General features: G+C 31.3%; 2 protein-coding genes and 1 long non-coding RNA gene across 7 annotated transcripts in view; 1 reads left to right on the top strand and 2 right to left on the bottom strand.

The window, feature by feature from the left end:
- The window catches only part of LOC129909118 (EF-hand domain-containing protein D2 homolog), a 33,017-nt gene extending 29,489 nt beyond the window's left edge, over positions 1-3,528 (bottom strand). The window contains exon 1 of the mRNA XM_055986118.1: positions 2,700-3,528. Within this exon, the coding sequence (XP_055842093.1) occupies positions 2,700-2,875 (176 nt within the window). The 5' untranslated portion in view covers positions 2,876-3,528. The remainder of the gene's footprint in view (positions 1-2,699) is intronic.
- Positions 3,529-4,059: 531 nt separating this feature from the next.
- On the top strand, positions 4,060-20,122 carry LOC129908861 (sorting nexin-6). 5 transcript variants are annotated; one of them, XM_055985703.1, is made up of 9 exons: positions 4,819-5,063; positions 5,124-5,210; positions 12,432-12,821; positions 12,934-13,055; positions 15,866-16,310; positions 16,370-16,552; positions 16,728-16,745; positions 19,728-19,837; positions 19,901-20,122. In XM_055985703.1, exons 1-9 carry the CDS (start codon positions 4,935-4,937, stop codon positions 19,989-19,991), a joined length of 1,575 nt encoding a protein of 524 aa, XP_055841678.1. In that variant the 5' UTR covers positions 4,819-4,934; the 3' UTR covers positions 19,992-20,122. The 5 variants fall into 5 exon arrangements, with proteins under 5 accessions (XP_055841911.1, XP_055841678.1, XP_055841826.1 ...); XM_055985936.1 differs by lacking the exons at positions 4,819-5,063; positions 5,124-5,210 and adding an exon at positions 4,060-4,168; XM_055985851.1 differs by lacking the exon at positions 5,124-5,210 and having other exon boundaries at positions 4,823-5,063.
- Positions 16,547-19,733, bottom strand: LOC129909190 (uncharacterized). The gene is made up of 3 exons (XR_008771422.1): positions 17,909-19,733; positions 16,712-16,980; positions 16,547-16,651 (listed from the first exon to the last, which is right to left on the bottom strand). It is a non-coding gene; the product is annotated as an uncharacterized LOC129909190 (long non-coding RNA).
- Positions 20,123-21,001: the final 879 nt, after the last annotated feature.

Below are 21,001 nucleotides of genomic sequence, written 5' to 3'. Positions count from 1 at the left end.
ATTAAACTTAAACGTAACGTAAGACTTTTAATAGCAAAAAATGACACATGACTTATTTCATGCCTCAAAATGACATATTCAATAACAAGCTAAACAGTTAACCAGAAGGTGACAAAATTCATTAGAATTTGTTTAATTCAATAAACACTTAGTCATAGTCATATTATTTGTTTATAGAACCAAAAATAAGATTTTTTTTTCTATTTATTTTAATGATGATCAAGGCGGCCTTTATCTGTTTATAGGAAAATGCTAAGCTCTAAACGTCAGAATGTAGTATTTCCTGTCTTTTTTTTTCGAACGTTTGTGGTTGAACTATAAAATTTTTGTTTACAATAAATTCTTGTTTGATATTTACACAGGTGGTGACGTCAATTGCGCAGCAATATGGTTCATTGGATAAAGAAATTGAGAAAAAGAATACAAATTAAGCAACAGTGTTGGAAAAGGAACCTTGTGTTGGTTTGATTTTTATTAAGATGTGGGGACGAAGGTGAATTAACAACGAAAAACGATGAAAGTTTTTTGTATGAATCAGAAAATTATACGAGTATTGATTTATTTTTTTGCGATAGTTGTTGACATTTACTTAATGGCATATAATATTAAATTCAGGTACAAGAAATATGTAGATAAAAGTAAGGTTTTCGAAAAAAAGGTAGAAAGTTAATATTGGAAATGCAAAGTCAAAGAGCTCAAACTATGACTCAGATTGATGATACTGTACTTCCGGTTAGTTGTCAACCGTCACATTTCAAATGAAACCAAATATTATCATAAAGGAAGGACCACACTGGAAAGCTATGCGGTAGGATTACGCGTAATTATAGGAAGAAAAATCCAAACTGGAACGTCAACATTCGCAAACATTGTTTGCGATTGTTGTTTGCCCAGCCCAAAACAAACATTGAAAATACAAGGCTTTAGGAAAATTTAGATGAGATTTACTTTAAATCTCTATGATTTATACAAGATTAACCATTAAAATTTGTATGGTAAATCTTGTAATTTAGGCCGTGTGTGAATTGGGTTAAATATTTAACCTCTGTTAAATTTTTGACACTATTGAGGTGAATAAAAGAATGTTCGGCTGTATGGCTTATTGTTAAATAATTTTATCTACCTCTTTTTAGCAATGATACTCCTTTTAAAATAAACAAAAAAAAAAAACAAAACCATTTGCGCAAAAAAATTTAACCTCAAGATAAAAATTTAACCGGGTCTATTAAATTTTTAACAGCTGAAAATTTTTTTATTCACCTCAATAGTGTCAAAAATTTAAAAGAGGTTAAATATCAACCCAATTCACACACGGCATTAGAAAAGATTTGGCGTAAATCACCTTAAATCCAGATTTATCTGATTTTTTGATACGATACTTTTCGGTAGGATTTTTTTTTTTAACGCGATGGTAGATGTTCAGTGATTTATCTACACTAAGAGCCAATTTTTCAGTAGCCAGATAAACCCCAGTTAAGGTTTATTCCTACGAATAAAAGTTTTTTTTATATTGACATTTATTCTTCTGATAAAATCTAACTGACGATTGAAAAATCAGGGCAAAATCATTTATTATATAAAATTGCAAATCTCGTACAAATCGTGTCGATTAAAAATAAATCTCATGTAAATCTTCTTAAAACGTAGTATGTGCGATGCTGGATGCACTCATTTTCTTAAGTCGGAAACAACAAAAAAGGTTTTTAAAATGGGAAAAATTATAATTTTAATGATTTCGCAAAATATTTGAAATTTTTTCTAAGAAATAAATTAATTATAGTAATTTATTAACTATAGGTTAAATGCATTTAAATAATCAACTTACAGTGCTGAAAATTAATTAGAGTTTGCAGAGTTTTTTTTTCATTCAAATTATTAAAACAGATTTTTGAAGGTGGAAACACTTTATCAAATCTTCTGTCTCGAATTTGAAATGTAGCATTATGCTAAAGGAGATTTAAAATAATTTAAACTCCGCGTTGGGCGCCACCTCACCATTCTAATAGTTTCTTGACCTGCTTAGCATGAAGAACAGAGATTTTAACTACCTAAATTAAATCAGAAACTCACGGAAATTTTAACCTAAGGTTTAACCGGGTATCTTTTATAAGGCCAAAGAAAAGTATTTACTTTTCCAATAAATCAAAAAAAAATCTTAGATAAGTACTCGAATATAGTTATAAACGACCCCTTAAACTCCAATATAAATATCCCAGTACACACACAGAAAAGAAAAAGGTTAAAATCTGAGCGTCTATGAGTCTACTTCGATGTTTTATCTCTTAATGTCAATAGAGTGCACAAGGCACAATCCACTGCACATTTTATTACTGCAGTGCTGTGTGGAGAGTGCATGAGCACCTCATTGACACACCCTTTTCAACTAGGATTTAAAAAGGCTTGGCAGTTTTGGCACTCCCTATATGCTCTATGCCATTTTTCCAGTTGGCAACCGAATTTATATCCCTGCCATATAAATATTCACGTATTACAATCAACCTATAGAAAACATACGCCACACGACCTTGATAATACATTGTCCCCTTTTAAAACAAAAGATGATGACAAACTCAAGGACAAATCTTTTGAGATTTTTTTTTTTTGGTTTTTCCCTCATACTCATTTGAAAAACTATAAAATTAGATAAAGTATAAGTTTTTATATAGAGGGGCTATATGAATACATTTAAGTATACTCACTTATTAAATGTTGCTTGATAATCCTTTATCTGCTTACGACTAAACTCATGGAATTCTGTGTAAACATTCACGACTTTGAAGCTATGTTTTATCTCTTGGCCATTCTCAAGAGCGTCGTTGATTTTCTGGCGACGGTTAAGGATGTTACTTAGCTCTGAATCAGCGGATGTAGACATTTTTTCTTTTTTCAAATCTTTATTGCAACGAGGGAGAGGAGAAGACAAAAAAGTCGAGAGGGATGCTGTATATAAGTATTATTTTATCGATCGACTTATTTAGGTGCACTAGCACTTGTATAAATATTCTTACAAGCAAGGTAGGTATCTATCTTGTAATGCCGAAAGCCGAATCTGTGAGTCCTTGTGCTTGCGTATTGTGTGTCGGCGATTCACTGTCACTCGATGGGAAAATTTATTTTTCAGTTCCCACGTAAACAAAAAACTATCGTGTGAGGGGAAGTTTTTTTTTAGGTTTTCCCAACTTCCTTTTTTTTTTGTTGAAGATATACACACCACCAAAATGCAGACAAAAACACAACCCTGTAATCAGTTTAAGGAGACAGGAAATATAGAGAAACACTTAACCACACGAACAGAAAGGAGGTTTTCAGGATAATGATAATGAAAAATGTCGAGGACACCTGCTTTAGCGACTACACTGGGCAGGAGGGATTATACCGTTTTATCATTCAGCTAGGAAAGAACGGAAAATATTATTATTGAACCGATTCGAATAGAGAGACGATGTACGAGAGTACGGAACAAACAGAAAATACGTTGTTAGCTCTGGGCAAGTCGAACTGCGACTGATTCGATTGTGGATTTGTTGGTGGAGCAAGTCTGCTATGGTGATGGTTTTGGTTTATCTTCTCTACAGATTGTGGAGTTGCAGTTCGTTATGTTATGAGGCTTTGGTTGGGCTTGTTAGGGAGGGTAGGAGAGCACTGGGTTGACTGGGCATTATATTTTGTTCGTGGGAAAAGGCCCAAGCATATCAATGATAAGGGGCTGAGGGGATGATTAAAGTCGGTATGATTGTTATGTTGGGTTTGAAGTTTGTGGTTGTTCAAACATGGGGGTGGGAAGAGGAAGTTTGCAGCTATTCGATAGTACTGAAAGCGGGAGTTTAACAGTGTTAGCATATTAAAATAAATTAATAATACCCAATATGAAAATTTACAGTTATATAATTTAAATCAACTCTCTCTCTCTCTCTCTCTGTTGTCTCCATCTGGAGCTGAAGCCCAAACTAGTGAAGTGATATTCTTCAAACTTGGTAGGGTGTTGGGTGCTCGCCTAGAGGAGGAATTTAAATTTAATTTTTAACTATGATTTAATATTTCAATTGTTTTTATGATCAAAATTATAACGGTATTTGCTTTGTTACCAAAATGGTAACCTTGTTCTCAAAAAATGGCTCTCACGATTTTGACTAAAAACAAAATAGGAGTAGGTACTGTAGCATATAAGGTAAAAATATAATAATTGTAAAAAAACCTTTTACAAAGATTTTCAAAAATAAATATTTTTAGATTTGAAAAACAATTTTTTTTTTGAAAAATCTATTTTTCGAAAACGGAGCAATGAATTCTTCTGAAACTTTGTTTTTTTTTTGTCGATTAACATTTCTGTTTAATAGCATACAAAATATTTTTTTTAGTGTTTTAAAAATTTTTATAACATAAAGCTACTATTTCTTTGATTTTCTCAAAATTCTTTTAATGCCTTCAATAAAATAATTGCATATTTGGTTTAGAGTTTAAAAGATGTTTTTGGAATTTTAAAAACAATTTTACTATTTTTTAAGTTTTAATTAAATTTCTAATAAAATTATATTTTATTTTTTATTTGTAGTTAATTAAATACAAAACTCTTTAATGAATTTTAACTTTACTACTTTAGCTGGCATTATTTATAAGAGTATAACCAAATTTTTAGAGATTAATTTAAAAAAATCAAAATGTCTGAGTAGACAAAATTATAAAATCTGAAAATTTATAGAGTCCACTGTATCGATATTTTTACCATTTACTTGATCATAGCTCTCTTTTGTTCGTTTTTTTTTTTTTCAACAAATACAAATTTGTTTCTCTTCTAAATCTGTTGTTTTGTTATTAGGAAGTAACGGAACTGACTAATCATGCAATAACTAATTTGTCTACATATAAAATGATGTATAACTTGTTGCCTACCTTGTGTTTTGTGTATTAATTTTTTTTTTTAAGTTCTTTATAAAATGGCATTATTTGAACATTTTAAAGCAAAAATTACCAATACCTTGCTCAACGAAGAAACTGAGACACGTTTGGATACCAGTAAGCCATTTAATATATTTGAAAGGACCAACCCTTCAATAGATTCAAAAGTAAGCAAATAAAACTTTGTGAAAATGTGTTTTTTATTAAAATTACTATAATTGGCTTAGAAAAAAAGTTATTGCATATTTTTAAATTCACATAAATATGTACCTACATGTAAAACTGAAACATATATGAATCAAAGCAAAAGTTATGTAAGTGTGCACTTTATTTTTCAAACACTAAAATAATTAATGTATTAAAATTGGAATAAAATATTTGAACACTCTGCTTGCACTGCTTTGCTGTTTTGATCAACCACAAAAAATCACACCAATTGCTCTTAAGAATAAAGTTGTTTTTTATTTTAATTTTTTTTGCTTATTAAATTTAGAAACCTTTCGTAGTGGTAAAATAATTGTTTAAACTATCCGTATTTTTCTACAACTCAGTTAATTTTCAAGAAAAAAACTATTTCTTAAAATGTAATTTTTGCTGGTTGCTGCCATTTAAACACTTTCTTATTTAAGACTTTCTCGTCAATTGAATAACAGAATAGGGCTGAATAATTCCAACAAAATTATCCTTGTTTTTTGAAAAATTAATTTAAAAGCAAATTTAATCACAGAGATTCTTTTTGAAAATTGTATTTTCGATTTATGTTGAGTCTGTTTAAACATTTTTGTGAAAACGGTGAAGTCGTTTGGAAAAAGGTCCGTATGCATACAAAATTGGGCCAAATGCTTTTGATTACAGAATTGTAAGGTATTAACTTTTTCTATCCACATTTTGTAGCTTACCCATTACTTTCATAACTTTATAAAAAAATCTTATTTTTAGCATTAAATGCTTTTTAGCTTAGCAAATTTTGCTAACAAAAAAATTAAATTGGTAACTCACGTTACATCAATTGGACCCTATGTTTTAAGAGTGCAAATGGAATTTGTCTGTGTCATTTAGAATCTTAATTTATTTTTAATCAGAAGTTCATGCAGAGAAAAAATCTGGGTCACTGTGGCGTATGTGGATTTTCTTTTTACAAAAAAATTTTACTGCAAATTGTTCTATTCTTGACTTAGTATCCCTTTTCAGGGATACTGACATATACATATATACATATAGTAACTAAACACCCTTGTTGAGATTTACAATTATCAATTGAGGAAATATAAAAAATTGTGGCGCTATCCACTTTTTTTCAAAAATGAGTTTTTCATAAAAATGGGTCTCTTTATTGTATCTATTTTAATTCAAAACTTAATGGCACTCAAAAAACTGAATTTTATGGCTAACACCACTATTGTTCTCATAGCCTCAATAGATAGTTGACAAAAATTTAATTTCGATATCTTATTAGGGTAGAAGGGGGAGCATTTGCCAATGGGGTGCCTTTGCCAGCCCAGGTTTTTTTCCAAACCAAAAGAATATTAAATACCGAAAAATAATTTTCTGTTGCACATTTATGATTGCAAACTTTCCACAAAGTTTGACAGCTATTGGCTGGACACGAAATAAATTAGACGCTTGTGTTAGTTTTTTAATGTTGAGAACCAAAATATGAGGGTACATAAGCGTCGTAAATTTTTAATATTTGTCTTGTTAAATTACTTTGTCATACAAATATCTTTTGAAAATTATGTGTACTATGCTGTGTAGAAGTGATTTTTTTACTGCTTAACTTATAAAAAAGTTATAAGTAAATTTTCGAAAGATTAGCTTGTGGGGTACATTTGCCATTTGTTTTTGGGTAGGTTTTGCTCTGGCAAATGCACCCCATGGGGTACATTTGCCAGAAAGGAGCTTTTTCAAAAGAGGATGGCAGGATCCTACAAAATCAATCAGTTCTTCGTATTTTCAGCTAAAAAGAAGTTTTGTTTATGATTATTGGTTTTATTTGTATTAACTTTTATATTTAGGTAACTGGCAATCCCTCCCCACCCCCGTGGCAAAGCCTCCCGCCTGGGGAGGCTTTGCCACATCACTTTTTGTTTTTTTGAATAAATTATTAAAAATAGAAACAATTAATATATCAGAATGAAAAAAATATTTAAGTGAAGATAATAAGGTCAATAATAATATCAGATATAAAAAAATTAAAACAAACGTCAAAACTTTGCGTTAAGTCAATTTTCCTAAATCCTGGCAAATCCTCCCCCTTCTACCCTACTTAATTAACAGAAGTTGTGAAAACGGAGAATGGTACCAACCGTTTTTAATTGAAATCTAATTGAAAAATTAGAAAAATTGACCGGTTTTAAAAATTTAAAATTTCAGTATTTATCAACTAGCAGCTGATAGTTGTTAATCGAAATAATAGTAAAGTTGAAAAATGCCAATATTAGGGAACCGGGTGGAAACAGCTCCATTTTTGATCTTTTTTTTCCAAAAGGCCGTAATTAAAAATACTTTAACCTCTGTGGGACGAATATTGCCACTGCTGCAGTTTTGTTTAAAATAAAATTAATTATTTTGTTACCAAAAAAAATTTAATTATTTTTCAAAAAAATTGTTGAAATTTCAAATATTCAGCTGTGGAATTTTTTTTTATACAAGTACCCATACCGCTACCCGAACCGCTACATATTTCCTTGCAAATAGAATTGGGCTGTCTTTGTCTTTTTCCTTTCTATCATAACTGTTTATTAAAGAAGTACAAGAAAAAACCAACCAATCAAATCAAAACAAAAACATACATGCATAATACACGCCACTTTTCCTCAAAATTGAAATGTCAAAAGTATTTTTTTATGTTTTTTTTTTCTTCGACACTGACGTTTGGCTTAAAAGCCCAATATGAAATCTTTTTTTAAATTTGTACGAAATCTTTTCATATGAAAAAAACCTTTTTAAAAATGTTTTGAACTCAAAACAATTTTAATTCTTTCTTGAAACCTAAATAAATTATAATCAACAAAAAAACTTATCAAAGAATGGATGTCAACAATAGTGCAGAGTGGTGTTAGTAAAAGAGGGGTTAATCTGCCGAAAAATCCAGATCTGGAAAATTGGTCAAAGATCAAAAAATAAATTAATTTTTTTGACCAAACGAAGGCAAAAATTGAACAAATCAGTTTTTTGACAGATCTAAATCAAAAAATAAATTGATTTTTGTACCAAACGAAAACCCCATCAGATTAATTTTTTTGAATCTGAAATGTTTGAAAATGAAATTTTCCACTTTTTCCACCTCTCTTCAGATTCAAAAATCTGATTCTTAAATCTCGTCAATAGAAAATGACATTGTCTTATCGTCGTTCCAAAACTACATCCTACTTCTGGTCGGGTAGACATTAAATTTTTTAAAAATAATGCGGACTTTTCACGAGTCGATTTTTGCCATGCGGCGAAGCTTTTCGACTCGTGTGAACGTAAGTCGCAGGTGACTAAAAAAGTGACATTCCCTATAGAAAAATCCTAGTCGACCGACCTATCGTGCGGCATAAAATTCAATAGGGTCAATGTGGGTAAATGTAAACAGGGGTAAATGAAAACATGGCTCATAACAAGCTTAAGTTAAATCTCTTTGATGCATACATAAGTACAAATCGCGGACGCATGTATCCTTTAACTTATACGTCAAGCTCATTGCTGTCAAGAGAGAATTCATTCGACGAGCGTGTTTTCCGTGAAAGATAATTTTTTAAAGTGCCATACAAGTCGTTAAGGCTTAACTACATTGGCTCAAAAAGTGAAAAAGTACAAAAGTGAAAATTTTCAAACGCATTTTTGTATAGTTTCTCGTGATGAAAAATTAAAACAAATGATACAGAAAGCTTATTTTTTGGCCTAAAAAACATTTTGTATACTCTTTATCACAAAACAATTGCGATAGCCAGAAAAAAAATCTTTTCACTTTTGTACTTTTTGAAAAAGTGGTGTATGTAGTTAAGCCTTTAGTCTTTCAGAAAAATTAAATATTTTTGCAGATTCAATTAAGTCAGTATAATTTGCAAATACTTTTTTGTTTTTAATTTTGATGTAGATTCTATGCGATACAAGCAAATTTTAAAATACAGGACATTTATGTCGATTTGCATGTGTTTACATTTACCCCAGAATATTTTTCATAATGGGTAAATGTAAACAACGTATTCTGGGGGTAAATATAAACATATATTTTTGCTGAAATTATTGGTTTTAATAAAAATAACTTAAATATTCTGAAAGGGTACAAAACTTGAATAATATGGAAAAATTACCTCATAAAAAAGTCGGATTTCTTAAGAAAAAAAATTTATCTCGGTTATTTATGGAATATTCCCAACAATGTTGTACCATTTTGAAAAGAGAATTGAACACACCAACTTTTAAGGCAACTTGCCGAAACATCGTAGTGCATTTTTTTTACACTACGGCTCATTGAATTACAGTCATGTAAAATTTTTTAGTACTAAGTTGGGTAAAAAAGTAATATTTTCTTTAAATTTTTTAGTACTAAGTTGGGTAAAAAAGTAATATTTTCTTTAAAAATGATGCAGCTGAGTTAAAATTTTTGAATGCATTTGATAGCAGGGTTATTCAAGGTTCCGTAACAAAAGAAAAAAATGAGAAAAATTATGATTTGAAGTCACGGCACATGAAAAACCGTCACAGGGTGACCATTTTTTTCGACTTTTTTTCAAATGCCCATAACTCCCAAAATATACCCTACAAACAATTTTGCTTCTATAAAGCTTTACACAGGCAACTATAGCACCTGTAAAGCTTTATAGAAGCAAAATTGTTAGTCGGGTATGGCTGCGATTTTTTTTATTATTTTTCTGATTACTGTCACCACCTACCCTATCTACCGTTTTCGTTTCGACGTTAACTTTTGGGACACCCTGTATAAAGAATCAAAGGAAGAAAACAAAAACTTTTATTGGAATTCCCTTCAAGCAAACAGGTCCGACCTCGGTCCGAATCCGCTCTGCCTCAGGTGGAGCTGAGTCCGACTTCGAGGCAGAGACTGGTCCGAAGGCGGCTCAAATTAGTATGGAAATTAGAATCACCGCGGAGCCGACTTTATATGTATTGGTTTTTTCACCACGATTTCTCCTTCGACTTTGTGTTCATATACAAAAAATTGCAAGTGTGTGAGTGCAACCCCGTCTTTCGCGGTCGGAGGTCGGGGTGTCTTTTCTGAACTCCGTTTTCTTGCTTGAAGGGTTTGAAAAAGTTTTTGTCAAAGTCAGCTATTACATGAAGCCTCAAGAGGCGCGCCTCTTTTCAAAACTAATGAGTGCAAAAGAGATAGAAGATCAAACAAAAAATTATCCGACCTGAGAGTCGTGGGCTAAAATTCTGAGACTCTTTTTTGACGTTTCTTTGTCCACTCTTTCTTTTTTCAACATTCCCTTTCATTCTTTTTGCTTCCTGGTGGAATACAACAACAACAATACTTAGATCAAAAGAGAAATGTCAAATTTGAGTCTTTGACTCAAGAGGCATCGTGTAATAGTACGCGCCTCACAGAATGATTATCAAAAGAAAATTCGAAAAAAGAGTCAAGCCTCTTGAAGCTTCATGTAATAGCTGACAAATACATTCTTGAACGTTTTTCAAGTTGTTATCCATATGATAAAGAGAAAATTCTAAATTTTAAACCACCGTTTACATTTACCCCGAATTTGTAAAAAAAACACAAACATGGTGGGGTATTTGTAAACATGCCATATTTGACAGTAATGTAAACAATTTGGGAAATATTTATTTATATTTATAAAGAAGAATTGCCATCATTTCATATTTGCATTTGAAGATACCATTGAAGTTGTTCCGTGAAAACATATAAAAATCTAAAGTCGAAAGACAAAAAAGACATGAAATTGTTTACATTTTAAGTCTGTTCACTGACGCTGTGCTGGACTGTTCTAGGCAGAAAAGTACAGCTTTTTGCTGTTCATTGAGATTTTTTCTGTGCTGAACTGTTCTAGTTTCCTGTTCATTGACAAAACAAGAACAGTTTAGAACAGGATTTTCTGTTCTTGGTTTTGAGTCAGATCAGGTTAGAACAGACTCGTGAGAAGTGTCAAAAGCAAAGCTGTCATTTTTTTCTTTTTGTTTTGATTTAATTGTGCGAATATTTCTCGGGTGCTCGTGGTTTCTCTAACTAAAAACAATTTTTAATTATATTTTCCGCAGTAAAAACTCAAAAAATAGATAAAACTAACGAGAACCGATAAGCAAAAAATTCATATAATTTACAATTTGTTTTTTTTTTTTTTTTTTGACAACTGACGTTTAAATGACTGTTCTAACTTGATCTGACGTTTCTCACGAAACTGTGATGTCCTGTCCTGTTCTGATCTAGAAAAATCCTCGCTGAACAGACTTTTACCCACATTGGGTGCGTTCACGTACGCACAGATACCCTATCCAAGATACCTAAGTATCCGATACGTTTGTGAACACGAATCAGCTGTTCATCAAATCTCCCATAAGATACACGAGAATCCAGAAATTTTTAGGATACCTTTGGATTTTTTTGCTTGTCAACACAGCTGATCGATCAGCTGAGATTTTATATGGGATTACAACAACACAAAGGTATCCGGATACCCTTGGATCGGTACGTGAACGCACCCATTGACCCTAAATATCTTAAAATTCATTGAACACGTTCACACCGTAAATCCAAAATCTACCCACAAAACTACCCCTTAAATCAGCTGTTTCTACTTCGAAATTTCGAATTATCTGACATTCCATTTTGATATATAAACAAAGCAACAAAAAGTCCAATATATGCTAAATGTCATTATCAAAGAATAAACAACGATAAGTTTTTTCAACGTCACACAAAAGATGTAAAATCAAAGAAAAATAAAAAATAATAAAAGAAAAAAAATCGAAATACAAAAATTATACCTCCTCCATCCAAACTCTATCAAACATCAGGCCGCGGCTTAGCGCAATAATCTCTCTGATACGAGTGTGTTTTTTATTTTTTTGATTTTTTATATTTTCTATACACAAAAATTCTGTTTGTTTTATCGCTCCAAACTCATAGCGGAAAACATTAAACAAAAAGATTAAAAAAAGCATTCTCTTATCGCTCGTCTTGGTGCTAAAAAAGCTAAAGTGCTGACTCGGCTGACTAATAAAAAAAAATTTTGCATTTTCTTTTTTTGAAATAAGATTTGTTTTTATAAATAATATAAAAACGCTTCAAAATGATGGTAAGAACCAAGTAGTTTCGTATTTTTCCAAAAAAATCAATTCCAATCCAAATTGTTTCAAGAATAAGTTTGTTTTCTTGATTTCAACTCAAACCAATGGAATGTTGTTAATTGCTATTGTTGTTTAAGGGCGTAACTAACACAAAATACTCTTGCTTTTGGAGCAACAGTTTTGCAATCAAAAACAACCCAAAAATAAATGTTTCCAAACTTTCTTATCAGTTTCCTTAGGGCGTTTTTTATGTTAGTAATTTTGTGGGTTTATTATGATTACAGGACGGAACTGATGAAGCCACTGGCATAGAGAATCTAACCATCTCAAGTAATCAGACTTTAGATATAGCCTCATCATCTAGTCCTTTAGTTGCACCTTCACAAGGAGCGGGGCCAGGAGCAGTTGGTGGAGCGAACCCTGGTGATTCAGCTTCATCAACAGCAGCAGGGCAACAGGCGGCGGCTACGCCTCCTCAACAACTCTCAGAAAATAGCCTCCTCGTAGACATATCGGATGCTCTCAGTGAGAAGGATAAAGTTAAGTTTACTGTGCACACAAGAACAAACTTGCCAGGCTATAGCAAGTCAGATATGCTGGTAGTTCGACAGCATGAAGAATTCGTTTGGCTGCATGACCGTTTTGAAGAGAATGAGGATTATGCTGGTTATATTGTAAGTGCATTTTTATTGATTTTTTTAATAATTTGTTTGTTTGCATTTCCGGTATTCGTTTCGTATACTTTGGGTGACATCATATTTTATTTGAAATTTATTTCCTCTTTAGATTCCACCATGTCCGCCAAGGCCAGATTTTGATGCATCGCGAGAAAAATTGCAGCGGTTGGGTGAAGGCGAAGGCAATATGACTAGAGAAGAATTTAAAAAGATGAAATCGGAATTAGAAGCGTAAGTTGTCGTTATATACTTGTTTTACCATTTTTCACCTTTCCTATCAATTTTTTTTCAAAGCGCCTTTAACTGTGATACTAACAACTGCGATACTTTGATCCTTAAAAAATCTGACGAAAATTTACAAAGTTATGACTTTTTGAAACCTTTTTCATACTTGACTGATATAAACTTTGGTATAAACACTGACAATATTTCATAGTTTACATCTTATCTTGACGACAATAATTGTATACTTGGTCCTGATGTTATACTTTCTATTGTTATAAAAAATGTGCAAGTCAATTATTTTCACCTCTTTCTCTACTTTTTAATTTGTCGTTGACTTCTTGTGTATTTCCTTGTATATGGAAAAAATCATTTATTATTTCCCAACATAAGGAGGGAAAAAAAAATTGGTTCGAATATAATAGACCTATAGTAAAGTCGGTTATTCCTAATCTTTTTGAGGCTATTATTTGTGAATTTTTGTGTTTCTATGTTAAATCAGTCACTGTCCTAAATCAACAAGGATTTAGGACAGGCCAATCTACCATGACTTTTATCATAGAATTTGCCAAAAATTGTATTGAGTCATTTAAAAGTAAGAAACAGCTTTTCAATTGTTGTTCATCAAACAAACAGAGTCACGTCAGTTTTCCGGTCCTTTGATTGCAAAACAGCTATTAGTAACTTTTGTTAGATTCGTCCTGGAGTACGTTTATTCGTAAGAATAAGCCTTAACTGATGTTTATTGGCTCTTAGTCACAAAGAACTTTATATCATAATGATATAAACTACGGAACTACGGCTTCTGAATTCCTTTCGTTGTCCCAATGTGTTCCTCAAGGATCCATTTTAGGACCACTTTTATTCTCTGCTTATTTAAATGATATTCCTTGTCTTATAAGGTACGGAGATGTGCATAAATGTTCGCTGACGATGTTCAGTATTACCAACCCTCTGAGCTAGGTCTTATTGAAAATTGTGCTATAAACGAAGTTTTTACGTAAAGTATTAGAATAGCAATTTCTTTTGAAATGTGTCAGGATATGTCAAAGTAACGTTTTCCTAAATCTCGCTTAAACGATGAGATTATTACAGATAAATTGTTAGTTAAGGTCCTTCATAGCTCTTAAAGTTTTTATAAACATAGTAAATATTAACGGACTGTTAAAGAAATTGTTCTAGGTGGAATTTAGTACAACTTAAAAAATCAGGGGGTCATTTCGTTATTTTTTAAAAGATAATCAAAAAGGCGATAATCGTCTCACTGTTCGGGAATCTGTAAAGCTATTTAAATCATCCCTCATTCAATATTTCCAAAACAGTTCATATAGATAAAAGTTTTTGTATCCTTAGAAGTCGTATTATTCTAGGGACTAGGAGAGCTAGTAGTTGCCTCAAAATCGGGTGGCCGAGGTTTGCCTCCCGAAATTGGAATTGTTTTTTTTTTTTGTGTAAGTCAATAATCGTCAATAAATAAACGATAGCTAAATAAATCTCGTTTTAGGGATCATTTATTTGTTTTTGAATGGATAGGCGAACATTTTGAACAAATCTCTGTGAATTATAATATAATTTATAATAATATTCATTAACGTTAATATGAGATCAAAATGTTCATGTGCACTTACATATGCGTTTGAAGAGACAAAGAATTTGATTTGTCTCTAAGATCCCTTCTTAGTGCCGGGTTACACGATGATTTTTCAATTGCCTAACCAGTCAGGTTGTAGTCAAGAGGGGTAAGAATTTTAATTTTTGAAAATTTTCATTTTCCAAAATAAGTGCGTCGAAACATTTTGCTATAGCTGACCCCAATATGAATTTTTTAATGACCCAAAAGTCAAAACTTACATTATGTACATTGAATACAATTATAGAAAATGCATATAAGTAGTGGTTGTTACACATTTTTAAATAATTTAAAATGGATATTTCTGGAAATTAAGAGCCACGCATTTCGATTTCCCCACATTCAGTTTTAATTTGTTCGCTTTCAACCATTCGCGGATTCTTCTGATGTTCTCTTGTAGATATTTCGCGTAATCTTCGGCGTTTTTTCCTGATATGAAAATAAGTGCATTACGGCAAAGAGCACAATTTGGGAATTGATAACTTCTGTAATATAGTTGATGTATATGATAAATAACAGAGCGCCTAGAATCGAACTACGTAAATTGTTTCGACGACGCTGCTTGACAATACTCACAGATGTTTTTTGTGTTCTATTAGATAGGTTGCAATCAAACCAATTCTGCAGTTTATGCAATAGTATTATTACCTCAAAAGCTCCTTTTAGGCCGAGAAAAACAGCAAGCACAATCTTTTTTCAGCTATCTTCTTTACAGCTTACTATTTTTTAGTGCGGACTCGCATAACATTTTTTTTTTTTTGAAATAATCTTCTTCGAAAATAATAAAAGCTGTGAATGGACTACTTTGTCAGTAACCTTTTCGTAGACGGGAAGATCGTTGATTGGTCGGAAGTTTTCGCTTTTGTCTGTACCTTTTATTTTATTTTTTCGATAAGAGTAACTATGGATTCTTTCCAAGTGAATGGGAAGAGTCTTGATATCATTTAAAAATTTACAATTTTAAAAATCAGGGGACTAGTAATAATGTTGAATGCATCCATGATTATACTTTTCCCGAGTAACTATTTTCAGTTTCAATAGTTTTTTTTCATGTTTTTTGAATAAATATTTTATGTATTCACCCAATCTACATATATTAAAATCTCCTGCTGTTATAAACTATGGATTTAGATCTATGCCTAACATGCATTTCCATAAACTTATTCTTTTTTATTATTTTTTTTCCTAGTGAATACCTTGCAACATTTAAGAAAACTGTAGCAATGCACGAAGTATTCTTAACACGTCTCGCCCAACATCCAGTTTTTCGCTTAGACCAACACTTAAAAGTATTTCTCGAATATGACCAAGATTTGTGTGCCAAACCACGCAAGAAAATGGCACTCTTTGGTGGCTTTGTTAGATCGTTAGGCAAGACAACCGATGAAATTCTATTGGGAGCAACTGTTCGTGATGTGAATGACTTTTTCGAAAATGAATTGCAATTCCTTTCGGAATATCATGGTCATTTGAAAGAAGCAGCAGCTCGAACAGAAAAAATGACACAAAAACACAGAGAAGTAGCCGAGTGTCATCAGAAGGTTTCGAATTCTTTGATGCAATTATCAATAGCAGAGAAGGGCACAATGGAAACATTTTATGCTAAAACTGCTGAAGTTTTTGAAAAAATTAAGGTAATTTTTTTTACTTACTTTTAAAGAGTGGGATTAATTATATTATTTTTATATTTTAGCATTTCGAATCCAGAGTAGCCAGTGATCAAGATTTAAAACTTGGCGACACTCTCAGATATTACCAAAGGGATAGTGATGCTGCAAAAGCATTACTTATTCGTCGTTTAAGATGTTTGGCTGCGTATGAAGCAGCCAATCGTAATCTCGAAAAAGTTCGAGCGAAAAACAAAGACGTCCATGCGGTAAGTTTTCTTTATAAAAATGTTTTTTAAAAGTCTTCTTCTCTACTTATAACCTCTTTTTTCTTAATTCAAATTCTTTCGCCCGCACATTTGTTTGTCCTAAAAAAAATCATCACAAATATTAAAAAAAAAAAAATATTCTGTTTTGTCACAAATTACAATCAAATGTATGCAGCCTTTGGAAGTACAAGAGGTATTGTCGTCTTCATTTTCATTCTTCTTTCGAAATACATACATATTTTTGGTTTTAATTTCATTTTGTATTTGTTTTTTGTTTGCATCAAAAAATCCAGATTTCGTTTTTTCTATTTTCATATCATTTCCATTAAGAGCACTTTTTTGAATAAGTAATTCGTAGAATTATTATATTGGAATTTTGTACACTTTTTTTTTTTGGTTTTTGATTTAAGGCTCTGCACGTGTAGTATCTGTATGTAATACAACATTTGCATAATTTTTTAGAGAGTTTATGTTAATTTTTTTTAGAATTGTAAAAATTTTACATACACGAAATCCCAAGATATACAGCCCTATCGGCAATACAATTTCCCTGGAAAAATTTCTCTATTCCGAAAAATCGGTATCGGCAATACTTTTTGAATGGAAAAATTTCGTAGGAAAAAATTCCCACACAAAAATACCTATCGGGAATGAAGTTTCTCCCCCGAAGTATTTCTATCATATTTTTTATGGGGAACAGATATTTTGAAGCCAAAATGTACGTGTTTTTCTTTCAAAATATTCTGTTAAAAATATTAAATTACTTACTTCCTTAATCCAACAAAAAGCAAATGATATTGCAACTGGATAACGCAAAATAGTAGACAAAAATAAAATATAAGAAAACCTTAAAAAAAAAAGAAGCATGGAACTAAATGAGACCATTCCGAGAGCATTAGTTTGCTGCTTTGGTCGAAGAAATGATCAAATTATGTGGAATGCCTCAATTTATTTCAGTTATTTGTTTATCATGTCAAAAAAAAAAAACAAAGCTTAAAAAACTTTATTGATTGATTCTTTAATTAAAATTAAAAACACAAAACTAATGGGCAAAAAATAAAAAAAATTATTGAATAAAAATCCACAAATCAACACCAAAGAAAAAAATTATATAAATATTGACTATTAAACATTTTTATTGTTTTTGTGCACTAAATACAATCAAATTAGAGTTGTCAAAATTTTCGAAGACATGTGTTCGAAGGTTTTTTTGTTTTGTTGAGTTGGCTGTACTTCTTTCCCGAAAACGAAATTCCGATGGAGATTGCCGATAAGGAGAAAAATTCCCGGGAGAGAAAACCTACTCCCGGGGAAATTTCTCACGTGAGATTGCCGATAGGGCTGATAATTACTTACATATGTCCGCCTTTAAGTCCGTGAGTGATCTCTTATGAGAAATAGGGCCTCAGCTATACCTGCGCCATCGTGTCCGGTTTTCGAAGATGCACTTCAGGTCTCTCCAGATCTTTCCAAGTTGAACGAATTCTACTGTATTGCTTGGCTTGTAATGGAGCTGCTGCTTTTTCAGGGTTATTTACGTATTTCTATTATAAATTCAATTAATTTATGTCCCGTTCTCCTATCAATATAAGACTGGACGTAGAAAATACTATTTATGAACGTTTGAAGCAGATGTTACTCTCCAAGTTCTGCATCCATAAAGCAGTACGTATTAAACATTTAGAAGGTACGGGCATACCTTAGTATTTAAGCTGAAAGAATTATTCCTCCAAATATTGGACAGGATCACCAACGCAGCCTTTTCCTTCCCAATATGTCTTATTCGATTTCGACTTCAATAGAGACCAATACCAAAACCAAGATATTAAAAACTCTTTACTTTCTCTACCGGCTTTTGAGAAATATTTTTTTTGAGAGCTTAACCCTCTGTAGGTACACCTCTTTTTTGCAGATTTGGTTTATACTTTTTCATGTAGCTAGAACTTTTTTTTGGGGTCACTCTTTTATAAAGAATCATTATGAAATTGTGTAGAATTTTCCGAGGAATTCGAAAATTGAATTCACAATTCCAAAAAAATGTTTTTTCACCCTTATAAAGACACTTTTTTGTGGCCACTTTCACTTCGTTCTTCCCGTATTGATTTTCAGCTCCACGATTTCTACTTGTGATTCGATGGCGATTCATGGTGAACTAAATGTTTTAGATAAAATGTCAGTTCAATTTCAATTCAATTTAGTTTATGAACTTGTTATTTACAATTGACTTAAAATCAACTTATTTCTAAGATACAACGATTGATACAAAATTTTTTAGGCACAGGGCTGGGGGGAGCCTTACCTTATACAAAGACTTAGTTATAAAATATAAACAAATATTATTCATAGATAAACTTAATTTAAAAAGGCTGCTGACAAGGTTGTCCTCGGAGTATTTGGACCTGGATGTCCAGTTTTAGAATTGGTTGAGTTGGGTTGGTTTGGTTGGCGTTTAGCCACGGTAGTATGCCGACTGGGTGTCGGAAAGTTAACTGCTTCTTCCTTGTCCATTGAAATTATGTGCTCATCCAATATATTCAGACCGCTTTGTTGTTCTTAACTGATCGCGGTATAAATTTAAACTCTACTGGGCGGTGGTAGTTGTCTCAGGAATTACAATGGCTGAATATTTATGCATATATATTTGCTCCTGTTGGGTCGATAGTCTTACTTTAGAAAACAAAAAAATATATTTGTATAACCGTTATAAACGGTACCTATCCCAGAACTGTTTTCTTGATTTCTAATTTTCTCTTAAGCGACTAACGAGATTTCAACGAAAATTTTTGTACAACAGTGTTTGAATAGCCAAGAAATGGTTAAATGGGTTAATGCTTTCCGGGTTGAGTAGGAAAAACGTAAGCTTGAAAAAACAATGAGTATGTCAATGGGATTAAGGAAGTTTTTAAGTGGCATTTTGAGTTCGTCGTTTTTCAGTTTTACAAGCGCGTATATCATTTTATTTTACAAGCGAAAATTGATTTAAGACACGATTACTTGCATTTTGTTAAAGAAAACTCCTTATTGGAAAATGTAAATTGATTGTCCACGTCCACACAAACCAATCAGAATCAAACTACACGATATTTTTCTTCTTTTTAAATCCTTATGTTGTTTTTGTAGCATTGAACTAATTCAAGGAGTTTATTCCGTGACTTAACTTTTAACTTAATTTTAGGCTGAAGCAGCTCAAGCTGAAGCGTGCGAAAAATTTGAATCAATATCTGCCTGCGGCAAAGAAGAACTTGTAAGCTTTCGCAATCGTCGTGTAGCAGCTTTTAAAAAAGGGTAAACATTTATATTATTTTGTTTTTAAGATATAAAACTTATTAATTTTGTATTTTTCCACAGTCTCGTAGAGTTAGCTGAATTGGAAATCAAACATGCAAAGGCGCAATATGAATTCCTACGTCAATCCTTGAATGCTCTTAAAGAACTTTAATAATCTTAACTAATTCAAGTCCTTTGGAGGAACAAAAACAACAACAACAAAAATACAACCAACAAAAACAAAAAAAAAAACAAGAAATAATATTTATTCTATTCAAAGATTATCACTGTTATTGTCTTAAAGTCAGTCTATTGCAAATAAATGTAAACATTATCCAATAATGAGTAAAAATCCTATCAAACCCAAAAAAGAAAAGATAACCAACAGTTCATTATGTATATTATATATGAAAAATAAATTTATAAAAAAAAAAGAAAAAGACTCAACAAAATTATTAAATTCATTTCTCCCAAGTTTATAATATTTTTAAATATTTTTTTTTTGTAATATAATTAAAACTATATAAATAAATACACACACCCAAACACAAACACATACAAACATTCATAGAGTATTTATGAAAATAAAAAAAAAATGTATGCAAACAACTTTATTTAACAAAAAAAACATAAATTATGAAGATATACAGTGAATTGTGACTTTTGTACTTTGAAAAACAAAAACAAAAAAACCTAAAAGATTAAGAAGAAAAATAAGTTTAAAATACTACAAAGAACCACAAAAAAATATATATTCAAAGATAATCGAAACATTATTAAAAAAAAAAAACTTTTTGCATTCCTTCTTCTCTCTTAAATCTTTGTAGAATGTATGATTTTTGTGTATAAACATAGATTTAAAAAACAAAACAATGTTTAACATTATTCTCTTTTTTGGTATATTTTATTATAATTATTATTATTGTTATTAGATATTTTCTCTTTTTTTCTCTTTTAAATTTACTTTATTTTTTATTATATGCCTTTATTCTAAATTATGTGTTATTATACGCATTTCAAAAATATAAAAATGAACAATTCTAAACAAAATTGTGTTTTTTTATTTTTCTAACGTGTAAATGGTTACATGTACGCTATTATTTCATGTGAATTAATTATTCAATCAATATAGCAGAATCGGAAACAATATTTTTAAGAATGATACATGTTATACTCAAAATT

This window comes from Episyrphus balteatus, chromosome 1 (genome assembly GCF_945859705.1).
Source record: "Episyrphus balteatus chromosome 1, idEpiBalt1.1, whole genome shotgun sequence".
NCBI lineage: Eukaryota > Metazoa > Arthropoda > Insecta > Diptera > Syrphidae > Episyrphus > Episyrphus balteatus.
This window is presented reverse-complemented; position numbering and strand designations above follow the sequence as displayed.

Excerpts from the sequence above, each read along its gene's own strand:
- LOC129908861 (XM_055985703.1), top strand. The coding sequence starts at position 4,935 with ATGGCATTATTTGAACATTTTAAAGCAAAAATTACCAATACCTTGCTC. Across the intron at positions 13,056-15,865 it reads ATGAAATCGGAATTAGAAGC|TGAATACCTTGCAACATTTA; the intron begins GTAAGTTGTCGT and ends TTTTTTTCCTAG. Across the intron at positions 16,311-16,369 it reads AAGTTTTTGAAAAAATTAAG|CATTTCGAATCCAGAGTAGC; the intron begins GTAATTTTTTTT and ends TTTATATTTTAG.